We start from the raw sequence: 21,968 nt of genomic DNA on the forward strand, positions 1-21,968 counted from the left end.
CGCTCTGCTTGAGACTCCTGGACCGCCCCCAACTGTTGGAGCAGGAGTCAGGGTTCTAAGCAGAGAAGGTCAGTCACTGCTGTTCCACAAGACCCACTCAGTGTGACTATTTGGATAACGCTGGGAAAGCGTGCCCTAGAAGGGAAGGGGATGCTGCGGAGGCCACATCCTGCCCGTAGGAAAGTAAAATTTGGCGGTTACACCTATGGACTAGCCAGTTAGGTTAATACAACATATGGAAGTCTCTGGGGTGGTTCCAGCCTAGTTCTAGGGGGGAAAGAACACCAGCAGAGATGACAGAGAGAGAAAGACACGGGCTAGCCGGCCTGCGTAGCCTTACCGTGGAAGAATACACATATAGGATCGCTGCAGGGACCACTACATATGGACACCCAGCCTAACACAACTTCCACAACGCATACGAGTGTAGGCCTGGCGTCAGACGCTCTGCCACGTCTGTATGCCGGGGGGTGATGGAGGAACTCACAGGGTTAGCCATTTCTGGGGAACTCTACTGGAGCACTAGACGCACGTATCCGGCCCAGCGGGCGGGAGTGGCGTTGCAAGCCGACACTAGAACGGGTCCTTAGCGCTACTGGCCACTAGGGGCGAGTACACGGGAAGATACCGGCTCTACACAAAGGCTATAGAAGCTAGCGAACGTGTTAGGTGTCGCCCAGCCCGCAGCTCTACAAATATCTGTCAGCGAGGCGCCTTGAGCCAGCACCCACGAGGAAGCAACACTTCTTCCACTATCCAGTGGGCTAACCTCTGTTTGGAGACAGCCTTTGCCTTCTGCTGGCCTCCATAACAGACAAAGAGCTGGTCTGAAGTTCTGAAGCTTTGTATTCTGTCCACGTAGAGCCACTGAGCACGGACGGGACAGAGAAAAGCTAGGGCTGGGTCTGCCTCCTCCGAGGGCAGTGCTTGCAGGCCGCAGTCAGGACAGAATGTAGTGACAGAATAGTGACAGAATTTTCAACCCAGCTGACTGCAAAGGTTCAAAGAGAGGTCTCTGCAGTGCCGTGAGCACCAGAGACAGGTCCCAAGAGGGTACTGAGGTAGGACGAGGAGGGTTCAACCTCCTCACCCCTCTAAGGAACCTGACGACCAGGTCGTGCTTACCAAGAGACTTACCATCAATTGCATCGTGATGTGCAGCAATTGCGGCAACATACACTTTCAGGGTGGAGGGAGACAGCCTTCGCTCCAACCTCTCTTGCAGGAAGGAAAGCATGACTCTGATATCTTGAGGGCAGTGCTTGCAGGCTCACTAACTAGTCCCTGAAGGGAGTGGTAAGGAACCTTTGGCACATATCCAGGCCGGGGTCTCAGGACAACATGAGAGTTGGCCGGCCCGAATTCTAGGCACGATTTGTCGACCGAAAATGCCTGCAGGTCCCCTACCCTCTTGATGGAAGCCAACGCAGTCAGGACAGAATGTAGTGACAGAATAGTGACAGAATTTTCAACTCAGCTGACTGCAAAGGTTCAAAGAGAGGTCTCTGCAGTGCCGTGAGCACCAGAGATAGGTCCCAAGAGGGTACTGAGGTAGGACGAGGAGGGTTCAACCTCCTCGCCCCTCTAAGGAACCTGACGACCAGGTCGTGCTTACCAAGAGACTTACCATCAACTGCATCATGATGTGCGGTAATTGCGGCAACATACACTTTCAGGGTGGAGGGAGACAGCCTTCGCTCCAACCTCTCTTGCAGGAAGGAAAGCACGACTCTGACTGGACATCTTTGGGGGTGTTTCCTGTGGAAAGTACACCAATCAACGAACAGGTTCCACTTCAAAGCATAGAGGTGCCTCGTAGAGGGGGCTCTAGCAGAAGTGATGGTGTCTACCACTGATTGGGGTAGGTCACCTAGAACCTCCGTGTCCCGTCCAGGGACCAGACATGAAGTTTCCAGAGGTCTGGACGGGGGTGCCATAGGGTGCCCCGTCTCTGAGAAAGCAGATCCTTCCTCAGAGGAATGGGCCAAGGAGGGGCTGTCGTGAGGAGCATAAGTTCCGAGAACCAAGTCCAGTTGGGCCAGTATGGCTCACTGGGGGAAAACGCATATTTGCCAAGGTCCTGGGGCCAGCTGTGCGCCAGCGCATCTGTGCCGAGGGTGCCCTCGGTCAGGGAATAAAACAGCTGGCAATGGGTCGAGTCCGGAGAGGCAAACAGGTCTACCTGTGCGGCTCCGAAGAGGTCCCAAATCAGCTCGACCACCTGGGGATGGAGCCGCCACTCTCCCGGAAGCGCAGGCTGTCATGAGAGCTCGTCGGCTGCACGATTGAGCATGCCAGGGATGTGAATGGCCTGAAGCGACCTCAGATGCTTCTGACTCCAGAGGAGGAGATGGCAGGCGAGTTGCGACATGCGGAGGGAGCGTAGACCACGCTGGCAGTTGATGTACGCATAGGTCGCAGTATTGTCCGTACGGACCAGCACGTGCTTGCCATGTAGCAGCCCTTTGAGGCGGCCCAGCGCAAGATGTACTGCTAGCAACTTGAGGCAGTTGATGTGCCAATGCAGTTGAGGCCCTGTCCACAGACCCGATACTGCATGCCCGTTGTACGTGGCCCCCCAACCTGTGGCCGAGGCATCCGTGAACACCACAGCATGCCTGGACACTTGTTCTAGGGGGACTCCCGCCCGTAGAAATGAAGGGTCTGACCACGGCCTGAAGGTTTGGCGACAATACGGGGTGATAGACACTCGGTGCGTGCCGCTCTGCCATGCCCATCTCGGGACTCCGCCGTATGAAGCAACCGGAGCAGCTTTACTGCGGCCGCGGATGCCATATGCCCCAGTAGCCTCTGAAAAAGTTTCAGTGGGGCCGCTGTCCTGCCTCTGAACGAATTCAAGCAGTTCAACACTGACTGGACTTGCTCCTCTGTGAGTTGCGCTGTCTGGTTGACCGAGTCCAACTCCATACTGAGAAAAGAGATCCTCTGCACAGGGGAGAGTTTGCTCTTTTCCCAGTTGACCCGAAGTTCCAACAGGCTGAGGTGACGAAGCACCATGTCCCTGTGCTCGCACAACTGGTCCCGAGACTGTGCCAGTATCAGCCAGTCATCGAGATAGTTGAGAATGCGAACGCCATGTTCTCTGAGTGGAACAATGGCTGCCTCCGCGACCTTCGTAAAGACGCGAGGCGACAGGGACAGCCCAAAGGGTAGGACCTTGTACTGATAAGCCCGACCCTCAAACGCAAACCGTAGGAACGGCATGTGTCGAGGGAGAATCGAGACATGAAAGTATGCGTCCTTCAGGTCGATCGCTGCAAACCAATCTCGGGGACGGATGCACTCGAAAATGCGTTTTTGCATTAACATCTTGAACAGGAGCTTTTGCAGGGCCCGGTTCAAGGTTCGCAGGTCCAAGATTGGCCGTAACCCACCACCTTTCTTGGGCACAATGAAGTAGGGGCTGTAAAACCCTGCCTTCATATCGGCTGGAGGGACCGGCTCGATCGCTCCAGTAGGATGTCGATCTCCGTCCGTAAGACAGGGGCATCGCTGCTCCGCACAGAGGTGAAGTGGATGCCCCTGAACTTGGGGGGACGCCGGGTGAACTGAATCGCATAGCCGAGTCTGATAGTACAGATGAGCCAGTGAGACGGGCTGGGGAGCGCTAGCCAGGCTCCCAGACACCGTGCAAGTGGGACCAACGGAACCACAGACGTACCCGGGGTGGGGCAGCGAGGTGGAACACAGGCACTCGACTCGGGAGGCACTGAGGCGGCCCGAAGTGGAGTCTGCGTGTGCTGTGCCACACTTACCTGGTTCCAGGGTGGGGCAGAGGGTGTGAGAGAAGGCCTGGTGGAGTCCTCGACCCACACACTGCTGCCTGCTGGCAAAGAGAGAGGGGGAAGGGAGTGGCAAGGTGTTTGCAACACGTCGCACACTGCCAACTGCGCCCTCTTGTGACCCAGAGATAGAGGAAATTGCTATTTTTTTGAAAATGTGGGTACCGCTGGACTCTGAGGAGCCAGCGGCGGAACAAAAACAAAAGGAAACAAAGGATTCTCCACCCGGCCCTCCTCCGGGGGAGGGAGTGATCTGGACACCATCTCCCGGAGAACAGATCCTCTCAACTCTGGGTCGCCCTTCTCAGGGCCGCTTGCCCTTACGTTTACCACCTGGTTTGGCGGGGGCATGGACGGGCTGGGCGTTCCCCTTGCGGCCAGCTGCCTGCCGCTTAGGGGGAGGCTGCTCGCTGGACTCTGAGGAGCCAGCGGCGGAACAAAAACAAAAGGAAACAAAGGATTCTCCACCCGGCCCTCCTCCGGGGGAGTGGTCCGGACACCTTCTCCCGGAGAGCAGATCCTCCCATCTCTGGGTCGCCCGTCTCAGGGCCGCTTGCCCTTATGCTTACCGCCTGGTTTGGCGGGGGCCTGGACGGGCTGGGAGTTCCCCTTGCGGCCAGCCACCTGCCGCCTAGGTGGAGGCTGCTGCTAAGGCTGAGCAGGGGCGGAGGTGGCCGCCAGGGGGTGCCCTTGGCGACGAGCAGATGAAGGCGCTGCAGCTGACGACTGGGTGGAGGCAGCAGCTGGTCGTCGGGGCAGGATGTGCTTAATCGCCTCCGTCTGCTTCTGTGCCGCTGAAGACTGCTGGGCAAAGTTTTCAACAGCGTCGTCTGACAGACAGGGGCGTTGAGGAACCGAACTTTGTCGGGCGCACGCATATCTGCCAGGTTCAGCCACAGGTGGCGCTCCTGGACCACTAAGGTGGACATCGCCCGACCCAGGGAGCGTGCAGTGACTTTCGTCGCCCGTAGGGCAAGGTCCGTTGCTGCACGCAGTTCCTGCATAACCCCTGGGTCAGAACTACCCTCGTGCAGTTCCTTGAGTTCTTTGGCCTGGTAGACCTGCAGGAGCGCCATGGCATGCAGGGCGGAACCGGTTTCTCCACAAGCTGTGTAAGCCTTGCCCACCAGAGAGGACGAGAACTTACACGCTCGGGAGGGGAGACGCGGATTACCCCACCAAGAGGTAGCGGTCTTGGGACACAGTTGCATTGCCACAGACAGCTCCACTGGGGGGAGCTCCACGTACCCCTTAGCCGCCCCGCCAGGAAGAAGGACCAGACCGGCTTCGGGCAGAAAAAGGTGCCATCCACGATTTAGTCACCTCTTCATGCACCTCCGGAAAGAAAGGTACTGGAGCAGAGCGCTGGGGCGGAGTGCTGAGAACCAGCACAGGCCGCTCCAAGAAACCAATCGTCCAGGGTTCGGGACACGTGGAGGGTTCCACTCGAGCCTGACACTCATGGTGGCCCGGGAAAGCATAGTAGCTATCTCTGGGTCTGACTCGGGCAACGCTGCCACACCCGAAGGGGGCAGCGCAGCCGAATCTTCATCCCCGGAGGACATACACTCACCCTCCGATGCAGCGACCGACATCTGGTTCTCTGGAGGTTCCCCAAAAGTGACGACTGGTGCCACACGAGGCGGACCAGCACGCCCTCTTGGAGGCTCCACTGGTTGCAGTGTCATGGAGGAGTGAGGAGCCCGAGGAGTTTGACTCGGCGGGGTATTCCTCACTGTAATCCTCAGGTCACCTAGGTTATTAACCGAAGTAGGCTTCTTCTGAGCTGGCCCAGAAGAAGAACTAGATCGGGGAATATACGAAGGGGCTCCAGTCCTTTCAAGACACTGGAGTCTCGACCTTAACACCGAGATGGTCATGTTCCCGCAGTGAGAACATATACCATCCATGAGTGCCACCTCAGTGTGTGCGAGGCCCAAACATGTGAGGCAGTAATCATGACCATCACCGGGGGCCAGGTAGCGACCGCATCCAGTAGCACACAGTCTGAATGACATCTTGAAAAAGACGCAGGATCAAACCGTGTGTGCTCTTTTAGGAATTTGCTCTCTACTGGTGCTGAAACGCACAGAGGAAATGGCCGCGGCTACACAACAGTACACATAGTGCAAGCCTGTTGTGAGCACTCACACTCGTTGAAGGCGCACTCTCCAGCAAGCTGTGAGAACAGCTGTTTTTGCTCTCTCGTGAGATTGCGACCAACACTTTCAGCGCTGTAACACCCGCACCAGACACGCAGAGGCTCCTTCCCAACGAGCAGCTCGTCTTCCACCACTTTCCAAAGAAAACACGCGCGCAGGAACAGCACATGTGTTCGGCTCCGAAGCGAAAAGCAAATATGCGACGCACCGGCTGCTCATTAAATACTCGCGCTGTGACCTAATGAAAGGGAACTGTGTATCATTATGGAGTGAAATGTCGACCCATAAAGAGGTAATGACTGTCATGCTTTGGGGGTGTTGATGGACCCGATCTACATTTTGATTATCATTATGAATCCAATTCAGTATAGTCTTTTTTCTCAATGTTTTTTTTCAAAATGTTATTTATTTTTGAAACTTACCCACATTCAAGTGTTAATAAAAAAGAATGAATGAAGCTATAATATTTTTTTTTGTTTTTGATTTTTTGACGATGTTGTTGTTTTTCAAAAGCAGAGGCTTTTCTCTTTCTTTTGATATACTGTTCAGGTTTTCAAACAGCAAATAATTTTGGGCGCCATGAAAGTTTGAAAATGTTCAAAAACGGTGGGGCTGGCTGGCAAGTATTTGAGAAAAAAAATAAAAAATAAAACTCTGCTGGGGAAAGAGTTAAAATACAGTGTACTTTCATAAACATAAAAATGTGCTTCAAGTATTTCACTAGTAATCTTCCAGTATACATATAAGTTCACTTCTAGTGTAGTTGCAGTACAAACTAACAACAGAAGTAAACTAGTTGTGTACTTAAAAGTTTACTACTGTTGCACTTAGGCGGGGTTTCACAGACATGGCTTAGCTTAAGCCAGGACTAGGCCTTAGTTAAATTAGAATATTTAAATAGATTTTATAAAAATGCCTTGAGACAAAAAATGGCTTGTAAAAAAAAATGAAAGATATGTCAGTGCAAGTTATTTTCAGTTCAGACAGCTTTTATTTTAGTCTGGGACTAGCCTTAAAGGTGCAATAGGTGATTGTTTTCAGAAACATTTTTTGTTATGCTGGTTGAAAGTCTCTTCACATCCCTATAGCAATCATTAAGTTAAGTGGTCTAAATGTATTTATCTGTACTTATATATTCTGCGGAAGGCATAGGACCAAGAAATGTACGTCCAATCAAAACGCTCGCTCGGTTCGAGTGTTTTAATTGGCTTTCCTGCCTGTCAACGCATGTATGTAGCATACCTCTGCGCACCCCGTGTGCATGAACTGGGTTCCGATCGATATGATCACTACACCGTGTTCATTGCTCCCTACTCCCTGAGCAGGGGTTTACTTCACTTCGGAACATGGGCTGGAATTGGGAACCACTGATGTAGCCTATTGTAGTAATGTTGTCTCTGCTATTCTGGTCTGTGAGCGTCTACGCGTTCAGGGGGCGTGGCTTTGGACAGCGATTGACTTAAATCAGAAAGAATGTGAAGATTATGATGACGGCGATGGACATTTGCGTGAGGTTTTAGCTCTCAAGGAATTTGTAGCTGGATATACTGCTGAATATGTTTGAGGGAAAGCATGTTTTCACACACACATAATCACGCTCTCACTAATGGATTCAAACAAATGTAGCCTAATCTTACAGTGCTACGTTATCTAGCCCAGTGGTTCCCAACCCTGGTCCTGGAGGCACACCAACACTGCACATTTTGCATGTCTCCTTTCTCTGACGCACCAGTTTCAGGTCTTGGAGTCTCTACTAATGAGCTGATGACCTGAATCAGGTGTGTTTGATTAAGGAGACATACAAAATGTGCAGTGTTGGGGTGCCTCCAGGACCAGGGTTGGGAACCACTGATCAAGCCTATATCTGATTTAGAATGAGCAGAAATCTGTAAGAAATGTAGCAATCTGGAAATAACTGACAAAAACATATTGTTTTTCCATGCTTCCAAACAAAATTTGCACTGCAAAAAGCAGCAATGATTTTTAATTTTTAATGCTGATAATAACCATGCAAAAAGCTTGCATGTCATAGGAAAAAAAAAAAGTTTGCACACTAATGTTTCTATAAACTACGCTAAAACTATTATGGTATCATTTATTTAGGCTATTTATTTTAGGGCTGCCCTCAACTAAAGATTTTTCTGATCGACTAGTAGTCGCTCATGTTAAGAGATAGTCGATTTATTGCACGTTTATATTAATAAACCATAAATCATAATAGTGAGCCTATAGCCTAATCCAATGGTTTTCAAACCTGTCCTGGAGGACCCCCAGCCCTGCACATTTTGTATGTCTCCCTTATCAGACACACCCAATTTAGTTCTTGCAATCTCTACTAACGAGCTGATGAGTTGGATCAGGTGTGTTAGATGACAGAGACATACAAAATGTGCAGGGCTGGGGGTCCTCCAGGACAGGTTTGAAAAGCCCTGGCCTAACCAGTGCTCAAGCGTGCGCATAAAGATTATGAATGCATCAAGATAAAAAACACTAAGGAGACTGTCTAAACATTTTAATAATTCATTGATAAACTAGTGATTTATTTGTTTTCGGCTACAGTGATGAAGGTAATCATCTCGTCATTTCTGAAGTAGTGGACGCACCTAATGCACGTTTAATACGGATTACATAATCTGAGAATATTTGTTTTCCATTGGTTTATGCACGTAAAAGTGTACATAGATATCTATAGAGATATTTTCATGTCTGTGAGGCAAGTATACAGGGAGATTCAGTTCTTTTTTTCCTGATGCGCTCAAGTTCACAGAGACCAAGACGGCATAGCGCACCGTTTGTTTTCATTATTTTACAAAAGTGTAACATTTTGTCGTTATTATGAGTGTACACAAATAAAAGTAGTCTTTGAAGATCTGAAAGATGTATAACTTTTGTCTGTTTGACCAAAAATGACAGCATATTTTTAGTGCAAGTGATCACATCGGCGCCTCCATGTTATCTGTCATGCAGTGAGCGCGCTACTATTCAGCTTCCACACTCCACACAAACACTTGAATATCGCGCATTCCTCTAGGTTAACATTAGAGCAAGAGGTTGCAACTACTTACACGTTTCAGATGATAAGCCACATTTGAGTTGGATTAATGATAGGCACGTTTAGGTGTGCCCGATGTACTGTATTATACGAGCGTATGGGACACTCAGTGGGTTCAGGTGTAGTGCAGCCAAGATGGTGGTGTGTGTTTCCGGTAAGAGAAACAGGAGGGGGAATCCCAATTTAACTTTTGGTTAACTGGAGAGCGCTGGGGAGTTTTAAGTGACTTAAGAGGACCTAATATTTGTAATGTTCACTCAAATGAGGCTGATTATTCATTACGTTGTCTAAGGCCATCTTCAGTAGGGCAAAGTCACTTTCTCGGCCAGTGTCGTGGCTCGAACGACCATATACAAGCTTATGGGACACTCAGTGGGTTCAGGTGTAGTGCAGCCAAGATGGTGGTGTGTGTTTCCGGTAAGAGAAACAGGAGGGGGAATCCCAATTTAACTTGTTTAATCAAAGGAGATTTGTATATGTTACTTCACACATGTGTTCCGTAATCATTTACACACTGGTAAAACATATACAAAGTTGAATAAACATTCCAGCCAGCCTGATTTGTAACCTACTGCTGTCGAGACAAAATGTCCACTCCTAACTGCGCTATGTGCCACTAGGTGGTGTGGCTAGGGCTTTCTCACATGTATATTACCATTAGACCAGAGGAGTGAAACGCGGAGCAGGAAATGGTGAACCTGGAGCAAAGCTGGAGCGGAGTGATTACTGAAAGCTTAGAGCGCGGAGGGGAAATTGTTGCCACTCCACTCCGCTGACATACGCTGTTTCCAACACCCTTAATTCATCTTAAAATGTAGCATGAGTCGAATTCTCAAAACGCGGATGATCAAACCGATTGATCAGAACTAACTATGCAAACGTGACTTGAGCAGTGCGTTTCACAGTGGTAAGTAGTCTTTGTGTATAGCCTGTGTTGTACTCTCCCACTCTTATTCCTAATTTTAGAAGGCCAAATAAAGCGATTTTGCTTTCGCGTTGAAACACAGCATCTCTGCCACATGAAGTCTAATCTTTTCTCTTTGCGTATGCCTTTGGATTTGTACATAGTGATACAACATAGTGACAGATATTTGAGAGGAAGAATTTGATCGTATTAAGTAGTTTATGCTGTTAGTGTTTTGTTAATTATTTAATAGAAAAGCACTTACCTCAGTATCTCCAACTGACAGTTTGGACTCTTCAATCCATCAGAAAGAAACTTTACTCCTGAATCTAGCAGATCATTGTTACTCAGGTCCAGCTCTCTCAGGATAGAGTTTGGGGATTGTAAAACTGAAGACAAACTTCTGCAACAATGATCAGTGAGATAACAGCTATGTAGCCTGTGTAGGGAACAAAACAAACAGATATATAATGTGTTTATCAGGCAGGGTTTATAGTGTCTGTACAACTTGGAAACTTTGAACGGGTCCCACTTTATATTAGGTGGCCTTAACTACTATGTACTTACATTTAACGCCTTCATTTGGTACAATGCACTTATTGTGTACATACATGTTTTTACATTGTACTTTTATTTTAAAAATACTTGCATGTAATTACATCTGTAATTCTGTAATTACATTTATAATTACACTGTTGACCCGTCCCTTACACCTACCCATACCACCAAACCTGTCCCAAATCCCACCTCAATAGCAGCAAAAGTGTTTTGCAATACAATATGAACACAATAAGTACACTGTACTTATTTTTTTATGTAAGTACATAGTAGTTAAGGCCACCTAATATAAAGTGCGACCCCTTCAAAAACCTATATAGGGATGAGAGAGATTTCTGTCCCTCCACTGATAGTCCACACAACTACCACTTTGATGCTTCAAAAAGTTCTTAAAACAAATCTATATTAATCCACATTTATTGAATAGACACAATCGTTAGTTTAGGCTTTTATTCGTATATGAACATTCATTAATGCACACATCAGATATTGTAAATGGAAGCTAAATGGAAGAAGTGTTGGCCACACTGTGACTTCCTTCTGATGCCAGCAGCCAATCACAGCACTGCAATGGAGAAGCACCACATTGACATTTCCTCCTCATCTACCATAGCGATGTGGGTGCTTCAGTACACAGTAAAACCCTGAGTATTAAATTAACACTGCTCGGAGCATATATGGTCCCGTGTTTATGAAATACGTTTGTTATGGCAAGAAAAACCCAGCGAAAATGTGAACAAGTAACATTGGCTCTTTTTTGATAATGATGTAGAAGTCATCAATGGTGATGTGTAATTTAGTTTACATTATTGATCACAACTGCGTTTTAAAGAAATATGAAGAGCTTTAAAAAACACTTTGCACACCAGTATAGAACATCTGTGGGAGGAGTTATATGAAACGTAGTTTGCAGACCAGTGTTGCCAAATCTGCGATTGCGCCGGTTGTTTTTTATGTCAGCAGGTTGAAGCGACCCCAATAACGTGATATTTAGGCCCTGGAATGTGAATTGTACCAGCAGAACCCCGCCAGAAAAATGTGTATTTTACCCCTGAACGCGATTTTTACTGGGGGACCCCCTCGAAAAGCAATTGGGCTATTTTCAGGCTAGTTTTGAGTAGTAATTGGCCGGGTTTTGTAGCTGAAAACCTGGCAACCCTGCACCAGACAGAGCTGTCGGTGATTTTTCCTATTGTAAAGTCATGCAGTGTGTAACCCCCTGTCGTCGTTCCATCGTGCAGTGTGAACACAGCAACAACTGAATGCTACCCCAGATAGTCGTTCAGTGTGAAACCAACAGTGATGCGATGTCTTTGAAATCGTGCAGTGTGAACTCGGCATAAGTCTGTCGCTGAAGTCAGTTGTAGTTCTTGTGTTTCTCTTTTCTTCAGTGATTCTGCTTGTTAACAGCAGGTGTTCATCTCTAAAGCACAATCATCACTTAATTTGCTCCGAGCAGTGTTCATTTAACACTCAGGATTTTACTGTGTACCATACACTCTAAAAAAATTGGTGCTATATAGCATTAAAAGCGGTTCTTTGGCTTGTAATCATAGAGGAACCACTTTCAGTGCTATTTAGCACCTATTTTTACAGGTGCTATATAGCACCTCAACCACTCCAAAGAACCGCTGAAGAACCTTTTTTTTTTTACAGTGTACAGCATCATCATGCACACATTCAGAAAGACGAATGTACCAGTTTATAATGTTTACTTTGATATGCCAAGTGTAAAAACACCCAAACTCAGTTCTGGCAGAAAATGTACCTGGTGCAGATACGTTGGATGGGTTTATTATAAACGAAATGCTCATGATAACAATCCTACATTCCTGTCAGAACTGCCACAACTCTAAAGTCTTGAAATGTGAATATTTTTTTGTGAGTATCAATGTGTGTGTGTGATTCTCAGAGAGATGAACTTACTTCAGTGTTTCCAGTTTACAATTAGGATCCTTCATTCCAGCAGAGAGCAGATTCACTCCTGATGTTCCTGGTTTATTCCATGACAGATCCAGTTCTCTCAGGTGCGAGGGGTTTGATCTCAGAGCTGTGGTAAGAGCTGCACAACCTTCATCTGTGACACCACAATATCTTAACCTGTAGAAACATTGACACCCTTTATTCTTGCAGTTTAAGATATACAACTCAAATAAGCCAATACAACAAAATATGTCCCTAATCTTATTCGTATGCCAACTTAATTTTGCAATACATCATGAACACAATAAGTACATTGTACTTAATATTTTTAAGTACAGCTAAATCACCTAATCTTCAGTAGAATTAATGAGTTATATGCAATAAAAGGGGACCTTATATTATATAGAGCTCATTAATTCCATGGAGGTGAATGAGAATGTTTATACAATTTTTATGTTTATACAATCTTACCACAGTGTTACCAGTTTACAGTGAGAATCTTTGAGTCCAGCAGAGAGCAGCTTCACTCCGGTGTCTCCTATGTTATTCTGAATCAGATCTAGTTCTCTCAGGTTTGAGGGGTTTGATCTCAGACATGAAGCCAGAGAAGCACAACCTTCATCCGTGACACAGCAATAATTCATACTGTACAGAAAATGCAAATGTAATTTATGCAGGCAGTAAAACATACATAAAAACATCATTAGAGAACAGACAGTGAAAATCTAATACAAATCTTCATCTTCATCTTACACACTGACATCCAGCCCTCACACAGACCACATAAAAACCTCCTCAGCTCCTTGAGTGTATCTCTCACACACATTAAACACACACTGTAAAAAAAAATCCGTTAAATTTACGGTAAAATACCGGCAGCTATGGTTTCCAGAACTTTACTGTGAAAAATACGGTAGCAACATTTTAGGTTTTACAGAACTGTTTAAATTTACAGTGAAAAACTGTATTTCATTAACTGATACAATGTTAATACGCAAACCTTTGAGTTAACTCATTTTATTTGCAGAAACCGATTGTGCTTAATTTGGCCAACTGGCATTTGTTTATAAACTAATATTTATAATGTTTAACTAACGCAAGCAAATTGGTCTTAAGAACTATTTTGTTTAAGGTTAACAAGCAGAATCACTGAAGGAAAGAGAAACAAGAGCAGATGGTGCATTCTGTATATAAAAACAATAAAAGTCTATGTAATGTCCCCATTTAGAAAGCTAAGTAAACGTGTGTGTGTGTGTGTGTCTTTTACCGTTAAAATCACGATCATTTTTTTACAGTGCATGTTGTAAGTATTACATACCGAACTGATCTGGACTCTTTAATCACAGGCAGCAGCTTCTGAAGAACTTCATCTGCTGTATGTTGAGCTCCAATAAACTGCATTAGATCAAACACATCCATCTTCTGCTCTGATGTCAGCAACACATAAACCAAAGCTGACCACTGTGAAGAGGAGAGTTTGGCTGCTCTTATTTTTCCATATCTCAGATAATGTTGGATCTCCTGCATCAGTGAATCATCACCCAGTTCATTCAGACAGTGGAACAGATTGATGGATTTCTCTGGAGAGCGATTCTCCCTGATCTTCTGTATGATGTACTGAACTGTTTCCTCTTTGTTGTAGGAGCAGCATCTTGCCTGTGTTGGTAGTTTTTGCAAGAGAGTCTGATTGGACTCCATTGAGAGACCCAGAAGGAAACGTAGGAAAAGATCCAGATGTCCATTCTTGCTCCGTAAAGCATCATCTACAGCTTTCTGATGTAACTTAGATACTGAACTCATCCATTTTAAAACTTTGGAGAACAGACTTTGTTTGGTTTTGTCAAACACATTGAAGTTGTTGTTGGTAAAAGAAAGATGTGCATACAGAGCTGCTAGATGTTCCTGAATGCTCAGATGAACAAAGCAGAAGACTTTCCCCTGATACAAGCCAAACTCCTCTCTGAAGATCTGAGTGCACAATCCTGAGTACACTGATGCTTCTGTCACATCAATGCCACACTCTCTCAGGTCTTCCTCATAGAAGATCAGGTTTCCTTTCACAAGCTGCTGAAAAGCCAGTTTCCCCAGTTTGAGGATCATGTCTTCATCTGTCACCTTCTTCTCATAGTCCTTCTCACGTTTGATGTTGGTCTGAAGGATCAGGAAGTGTGTGTACATTTGAGTGAGAGTCTTGGGAATCTCTCCACTCTCTGCTCGACTCAACATCTTCTCTAGAACAGCGGCTGAGATCCAGCAGAACACTGGGATGTGGCACATGATGTAGAGGCTCCTTGATGACTTCAGGTGTGAGATGATTCTATTGGCCAGACTCTGATCACTGATTCTCTTCCTGAAGTATTCCTCCTTCTGTGGCTCATTGAAGCCTCGTACCTCTGTCACTCGATGGACACACTCAGAGGGGACGAGATCAGCTGCTGCTGGTCTGGAGGTGATCCAGATGAGAGCAGAGGGCAGCAGATTTCCTGCAATGAGGTTCGTCAGTAGCACATCCACTGTGGCAGATTTACTTAAATCACACAACCTCACATTGCTCTGAAAATCCAGAGACAGACGACACTCATCCAGACCATCAAAGATGAATCTCTGTGATGTAGAGCTCTGTGTAGATCTCATTCAGCAGTGTTGGGTTTCCCTGTTTTGCCATTCCCTCATACAGACACTCAAACTTCTTCATCAGGTTTGATCTAAATGTGTTGAGGACTTCAGAGTCATGGCTGTAAAATTAAAATACCAGATTATTACACAAGTTTAGGAAGTAAATGTACAGAGCTATAAATAGCAAAATGCTATATATATACAGTATATATATATTTACATTGACATTTAGTAATTTAGCAGACACTTTTATCCAAAGCGCCTTACAAATGAGGACAATGGAAGCAATCAAAATCAACAAAAGAGCAATGATATGCAAGTGCTATAATAAGTCTCAGTTAGTTTAATGCAGTACACGTAGCAAGGTTTTTAAGATTATATAACAAATAAAAAGAAAACAGATAGAATAGAAAAAGAATAGAGTAAGCTAGCGTTAGAGGCCTTTTTTTGCTTTTGTTAATTGTATAATAAATAACAAGAAAACAAATAGATAGAATAGAAAAAGATTAGAGAAGCTAGTGTTAGTTTTTTTTTTTAAAGAAAACAAGCAGTTAGTAAATAAGTAGAGTGCAAGTATAAAAGGGGCAAGTTTTTTATTTATTTATTTATTTTTTAATGAAGAATAGCATTAGACTAGAGAGTGCTAGAGTGGGCAGGTCATTCCACCAGGAGGGAACATTTAATTTAAAAGTCTGTGAAAATGATTTTGTGCCTCTTTATAATGGGACCTGACAGCCACCAGGACAATACCACAGGAACCAGTTGAGTCCTCTGCACAATCTGACTTTGCTGCAGCCTGAAATTGAACTCATGGTTTCGTCTGGTCAGAGGAGAACTGGCCCCCCGACTGAGCCTGGTTTCTCCCAAGGTTTTTTCTCCATTCTGTCACCGATGGCGTTTTGGTTCCTCTGGCTTGCTTAGACACTTAATTTCCAGCGATATCGTCGACTTGATTGCACAGATACTATTTAAACTGAACTGAGCTGGACGATGACATCACTGAATTCAATGATGAACTGCCTTTAACTGAAAATTGAGTGTTTACTATTGTCATTTTGCATTGACACACTATTTTCCTATTTTGATGCTGTACAGTTGCTTTGACACAATCTGTATGGTTAAAAGCGCTATATAAATAAAGGCGACTTGACTTGACTTGACACATAGTTTATTAAATGTGTTTGATTATTAATCATGTGTTTTAGTGATGTGTGATTATTACAGCACCTATAACAATTATAAAAACATCCAACATTTTACCTCAAACCAGGACACGTGCTTTCATTAAAATCCTGTGGTTGTTTCAGAGACTGGTCATGTGTCCTATCAGCAGGTGTTTTTTGGGCTGGTCTGGATAGTTGGTTTAACCATAATCAACATGAAAAGAATAAAGAATAAAGAGTCAACATTCCGATATTGAGGATTTGAAACATTAACTGAATAACATACCATCAGTTTGTGTGAATGTATTAACAATACATAAGGGCACAGTGGTAATCATTTAAGGACTTCAAATGCAAAAACCTCTAAGTCCGTCTGCCATTTTTCTTTTAAAAGGAGCATTTTTATCAGGCTCCTTTATTTATGTTCAGTAATTCCACTTCAATGGCAATAAAAAGGTTATTAGTCAGCTATTGATATGCCATGTTTTCAAAAATGTAACTTTAGTCCATTAATTGGTATTTAACAAATTTGATTGTCTTTTGCTGCCAAACCAGCAAGGTCCATGTTTGCTTTTTTTTTTGTTTTGTTTTTTGGCAAAAGCCTTACATGCCTTTTACATGCTACCCACAAAATCCTGTTATTGCCATTATAACAATTTTCTTTAGCTTTATAACGAGCAGGCTTGAGGTTGGCAATGTTCCCTTTTGTCAGTGACCGAAACTACCAAAGGCTCATCCATATCCTTTTCTTCAGATACTCCATCATCTTTAGTTAAAAATCTCTTAAAAACGTTTTTGTTTTTTTCCCCTTTTCCCCTTTTTTTGGTTGAACAACATTCTACAGAAACGTCCACTTTTGGTATGGCAAGATGTCTTAAAATGTATTTCTTTTTTTAAGTTCCCTAATAATAAAGTAGGTCATACCAGTGACTTCAACTAAAAGCTTCATATGAAATCATGAGATAAATGAGAAAATTTCTGATAACTGAAAAGAGACAGTGGACTTCACATGGGCCTTTTTTTCATAGATCTTCAGGAAATGGGAGGAAGGAAGTCAAGTGATGTCATCAGTGTGATTTTTATTTCAAAATAAATGATTTTTGTTAATCGGTAACACCAGTGACACAATTCCAGGGGACCACTACTTTCATTATATATTTTATAATATTTATTTGGCATTTAGTTTTTTATGTCATTTACATCATATATTTCATAGTTATGAATACATCATTGTATTTTAAATGGTAGAAAAACCTGTTTTTGACCTCAAAATAAAGCACTTTTCCTCTGTACATGGCTGTGGGGACAAGCAGTTTTGTGGTGCTTGGAATTCTTTATAATTAATTAAAAATAAATATTGCCACATTGATGGCTCAAGAAGGTGTAATTGTTCAAATAACACATTGTTTTATTTTAAAATATAAAAAAATTGTAACCCTAAAGTGTTTTTCAAGTGTAATATTTCTGTAAAGGCTAGGGACAGAAAAGTGGACGTTTCCATAGAATGACCATGTTGTTTATGTGTGTAATGAAAAATTCTAATATAAATATTTAAAGAAAGAATCTCTTTAAATGGGATAAAAAAAACTTGCTGCTTAATGAGGCTTTTGCTGACAAAGGTAGGTGGCGTTCAGCGGTTTCTGCCAATTAACTGATGAACGTATGCTATGTGCGGAGAGCTTTCGCTCAGTATCATCTAATTTTTGATGGAAGTGGCATTTAGCTGCTTTTGCATGTTAAGTCTTCAATTATAAATTGCAACTAAGAATTTGAACTCACTTTTTATTAAAGAGGACCTATCATGCCCCTTCTTGCAAGATGTAATATAAGTCTCAGGTGTCCCCAGAATATGTCTGTGAAGTTTCAGCTCAAAATATCCCACAGGTTATTTATTATTGTAAATGTTGTAACTGCCTCTTTTTGGGTGGGAGAAAAAAATGGCTGATTTTTTTTTGAATGTATCTGTAAATGCAAATGAGCTCCTGCTCCCCGCCCCCTAACCAGGAGAGGGCTGTGTTATGCTGCCTTCACGTGCTATTAAAGTTATCACAAATATGAGCTTCCTAGGTAAAAATTGGGAATTTTTGGGAATAATTTTGATACCCAAATTCATAAGATGGGTGGGCCATAAACTTTAATAAATCATCCTCCGCCATGTTTAGTTTCTTTTCCCACAACAGCTAGATTGGGTCGTCTTGTCATAAATGTTATGCATATTTACATATATAATAATCATTTGAACTGTATTGTATGCTTTATACACAGTGAAAATAGCCTGTATTTTACTGAAATTACAGAATCATCAACAAGCAAACTATCTAGACAGCTTTGTGAACGTTTATATGGTTGTCAGTGATGAATGGGACACTAAATAAAATTTTGGCTTTAATAATATTTTCCCAATAAATCTGCAGGAATAAAACTGGTGTCCTCCATGGCACTTTTCCACTGCATGGTACGACTCGGCACAGCTCGGTTTGCGTTTCCACTGCAGTTTAGTATCGCTTTCGAGTGGGCGGGATTATTCACATATCGTTATAGTTGCGCCGCTGTCATGAGAAATCGAGTCCACTTAGGACCAAGGCGGTAGCTGTTTTAAATGCCTGATCAAAAGTCAACACTTATGTTACTATTTCGTTGTGAATATATGTATGGTAAGTGCAAATGCGTGGTGTATAAGCTAACCTAGCAGGCTAATCGGGTAGCTGTATGCTATGCTAGTACGTGAGCTAACCAAAAAAAACAAAACAATAAAAATGAGAAATGTTTGATTTCACAACCTATAGCTTCGGATACTAGCGTATGAAACATGTAATTTAAAAGACATTAATGGTCATTATAATGAAGTTCAAACGACATAAATCAAAGCGCGATTTTGCAGGAATTGTAATCAGGCGCTAAAAATAATACCCATTAAAAGTTCGTTGAGCCAATGGGATCACTCGGGGTCCTAAGCGGACCCGATTTCGAGGGGGGACTCGATTTCTCATGACACCGCCTCTACTGCCGCGACTCCTGAAAAACTTTTTCATTCCGCGTCACCCCCATAGACTGTAAAAAAACATGGACGTAGTGTCCGTGACGTCACTCGTAGGGTTCAGAACAGAAGAGCATTTTTTAAGCCTAAAGTGGGCGGAGCCGACCGCCGCCATCTTGGCAGCGCGTCACCGCGCGTCACTCCCGGATGATCGAAAATGGGCAAAAATGCGGGATGTGGGTGAAGCTGAGGCGCTAGTTGCTGAAACCAAGCCCGGCTATGGTGACAGCAGTGCTGCTATGCAAAGACAACACACCATAACTTCGTTTTTGGTCGAAATTAGTTATTGATAATTTTGGGACATATATGACCTCCTTTATCATGTGTATAAGTATCTTGGAGAAAAGCCCAGGAGAAACCAAGGCAGAACACAGTATCATCAGTTACCGCTCTTTGACTTAGTTTTAGATCGCTCAAATTAAGTTACGGTGCTCTGCATCTGTTTAGCCGTTCGTCAATATTACTGTACCAGCCTGGAGTTATACGGTATTCTGCCTCTGTTTAACTGTGCATTAAAGTCTGCGCTTTTAAATTACGGTGTGACTTCTGTACTTTCATACATCTGTCGGCACTTCTTTAGACAAACTAATTAGATAGATCGCGATCTAACAAACTGCTCCATATAACAAAGCACTGTAAACAAGCAACGACTAGATAACTTGGCAACAAAAATTAACCGTAAATAATCTTTAAAGTTTTTTTTTCTTTTTATAATGCAGATGCCAGCTCTCAGTCTAGGGCTGCCCACTTCTGCACGTGTGAGGAGTCGAATGCCATGACAGCGTATCACATCCAATCAGTTACTGTTCGCAATTAAATCCGTTTCATACCTTTTCTTGTAACTCGATAAAAAACATTGCAATGAACGTCATTGGAAATGTTTAATTCACAATCATTCTGAGCATTATTCCTGCTGGCGTTCACATCAATCCACAAGTCGTTCTTAGGGTTAAGCTTTTTTCATTCAGTTCGATGTAAAAACAATAGGCTAAGTATGTCTTGCATCCTTTAATGTTAGCGAACATTGCAAATAAACTGGTTGTAAAACGGTATCCACTCACGTTTAACTTTTTGTCTGGTTGTTACGGTCAGAAAAAAAAATTGAATTACATTACTATATGTTATAACCTAGCCAATGATCACTAGATTTTATACAGATGTTACTATAATGACTTTGTAAATGGTGATCAGCACCCAAATATTGTATGTAATGTGGAAGCTACTGCCTTTTGCCTTGGCGTGACATCTCACTTTTCGCAGACAGTGCAAAGGCAGTACCTACAATAACTTCAAAATAGCGGTAAAAATCAAGTTTCAGATAATTTTCATTAAAACATCTAATTGCCAGATTTCCAGTGTCCTACCCATAATTAACTTTTTCTGGACAAATAAAAATCTTTAAAGCCATTTTTCTAAGTTTCACAGTCTAGCGAGTTTCACACTCTGGAGCAGAGCAGCAGTCCACCTGTCACAAGTGGCCACACATTTAATTATGCAGAACTTTAAGGCTTAATATAATTTAAACGGATGAGTTATAAAAAAATTCACCCCCCTCACAGTTGTCATGAAGGGCAAAATTACCTATATAGACCAAAAGCACTTTTTGTACCAGGCTGTAAACATATTTTTTTCTGCTGTAAATTATTTTAACATGGGGAGTCTATGGGACTGACTCCCTTTTGGAGCCAGCCTCTAGCGGCCAGTCGATGAATTGCAGTTTTAGTCACTTCCGTGTGGCTTCAAGCGAGCCCCATCAGGCTCTCGCTGGAGCCGCTCCTCTGCTATCAACAAGAGAAACGTCTGTACTTCCTCAACAGACAACGAAAAAGCCACTTTTTGGTTGTTAAAAAAAGGTGCGCTCATTCAAAACAGTTGCGTTCGGTCTTTTGCTCGCTGTGCTGATTTAAATCTAGCGGTTCTGTTGTGTTTGTGTCACAAGTTCAGTGACGCAGGTAGTGACGATTCTCTTGGGCCAATCCGTGATCAGCAGAGTTTACGCGTCACGTTTTGGTAAAGGTACGGTTCACTTGGAACCTCAACCGAGGTGGTACTAAAAAAAATACCAGGTACCAGGTTCTGTACCCAGTGGAAAACCCCCCAAAAGTGAACCGTACCGAGCCATACCGTGCCGCACCATGCAGTGGAAAAGCGCCACATGATTCCTGTTCATTCCAACAACAAAGCACTTGAATGCAATAAGCTCGTTCATCCTTCGCACAACTTCTGAAATAGGAATAAAGGAAATTTCTGATAGCACGTGAAGGCACCATCAGAGCTTGTGATTCCCATATACTAAAGGTGCGTTCACGCCATGTAATTACAGTCACTACGAGATTCTGACTTGTAAAAAGTGTTCACATCCTCGTTGAGCTGGTAATTACAATTTGTAAGCTGGGAGTTTTCTGTAAGCTGCTGTACCACCTGACCGGTGCAGATTCATTTAGGTGTTGATAGTGGTCCCATAGAAACACATAATTCCCGGTCCAAGGACGTGAACAGGTCCGTATATAACATCATGTGTCGTCATCTCGAGATTACTGTAATTACGTGGTGGCGTGAATGCAGCATTAGGCATAAACAATACAGGAGAAGAAATATAACTCTCAAAATGGATCATTAGAAACTGTTTGTGATCCAACATATCCAGAACACGTAAATACGGCATTTATTTTGTGGATGTTTGCTGAACATTTGATTCTGAATGTGCTTGATTGCATGCTACACGTCTAACGTGGCTAAAGTTACACGCT

The 21,968-nt window shown here is 43.8% G+C and overlaps 1 protein-coding gene across 1 annotated transcript in view; it reads right to left on the bottom strand.

The window, feature by feature from the left end:
- The window catches only part of LOC107657504 (NACHT, LRR and PYD domains-containing protein 12-like), a 27,181-nt gene extending 12,258 nt beyond the window's left edge, over positions 1-14,923 (bottom strand). Inside the window, exons 1-4 of the mRNA XM_016445612.1 lie at positions 13,721-14,923; positions 12,874-13,047; positions 12,406-12,579; positions 10,187-10,360 (exon numbers count right to left, since the gene is read on the bottom strand). Coding sequence (XP_016301098.1) covers positions 10,187-10,360; positions 12,406-12,579; positions 12,874-13,047; positions 13,721-14,679 — 1,481 coding nt within the window. The 5' untranslated portion in view covers positions 14,680-14,923. The remainder of the gene's footprint in view (positions 1-10,186; positions 10,361-12,405; positions 12,580-12,873; positions 13,048-13,720) is intronic.
- Between the last annotated feature and the right edge of the window lie 7,045 nt (positions 14,924-21,968).

This window comes from Sinocyclocheilus anshuiensis, unplaced genomic scaffold, assembly GCF_001515605.1.
Source record: "Sinocyclocheilus anshuiensis isolate Anshui unplaced genomic scaffold, SAMN03320099.WGS_v1.1 scaffold2271, whole genome shotgun sequence".
Taxonomy (NCBI): Eukaryota; Metazoa; Chordata; class Actinopteri; order Cypriniformes; family Cyprinidae; genus Sinocyclocheilus; species Sinocyclocheilus anshuiensis.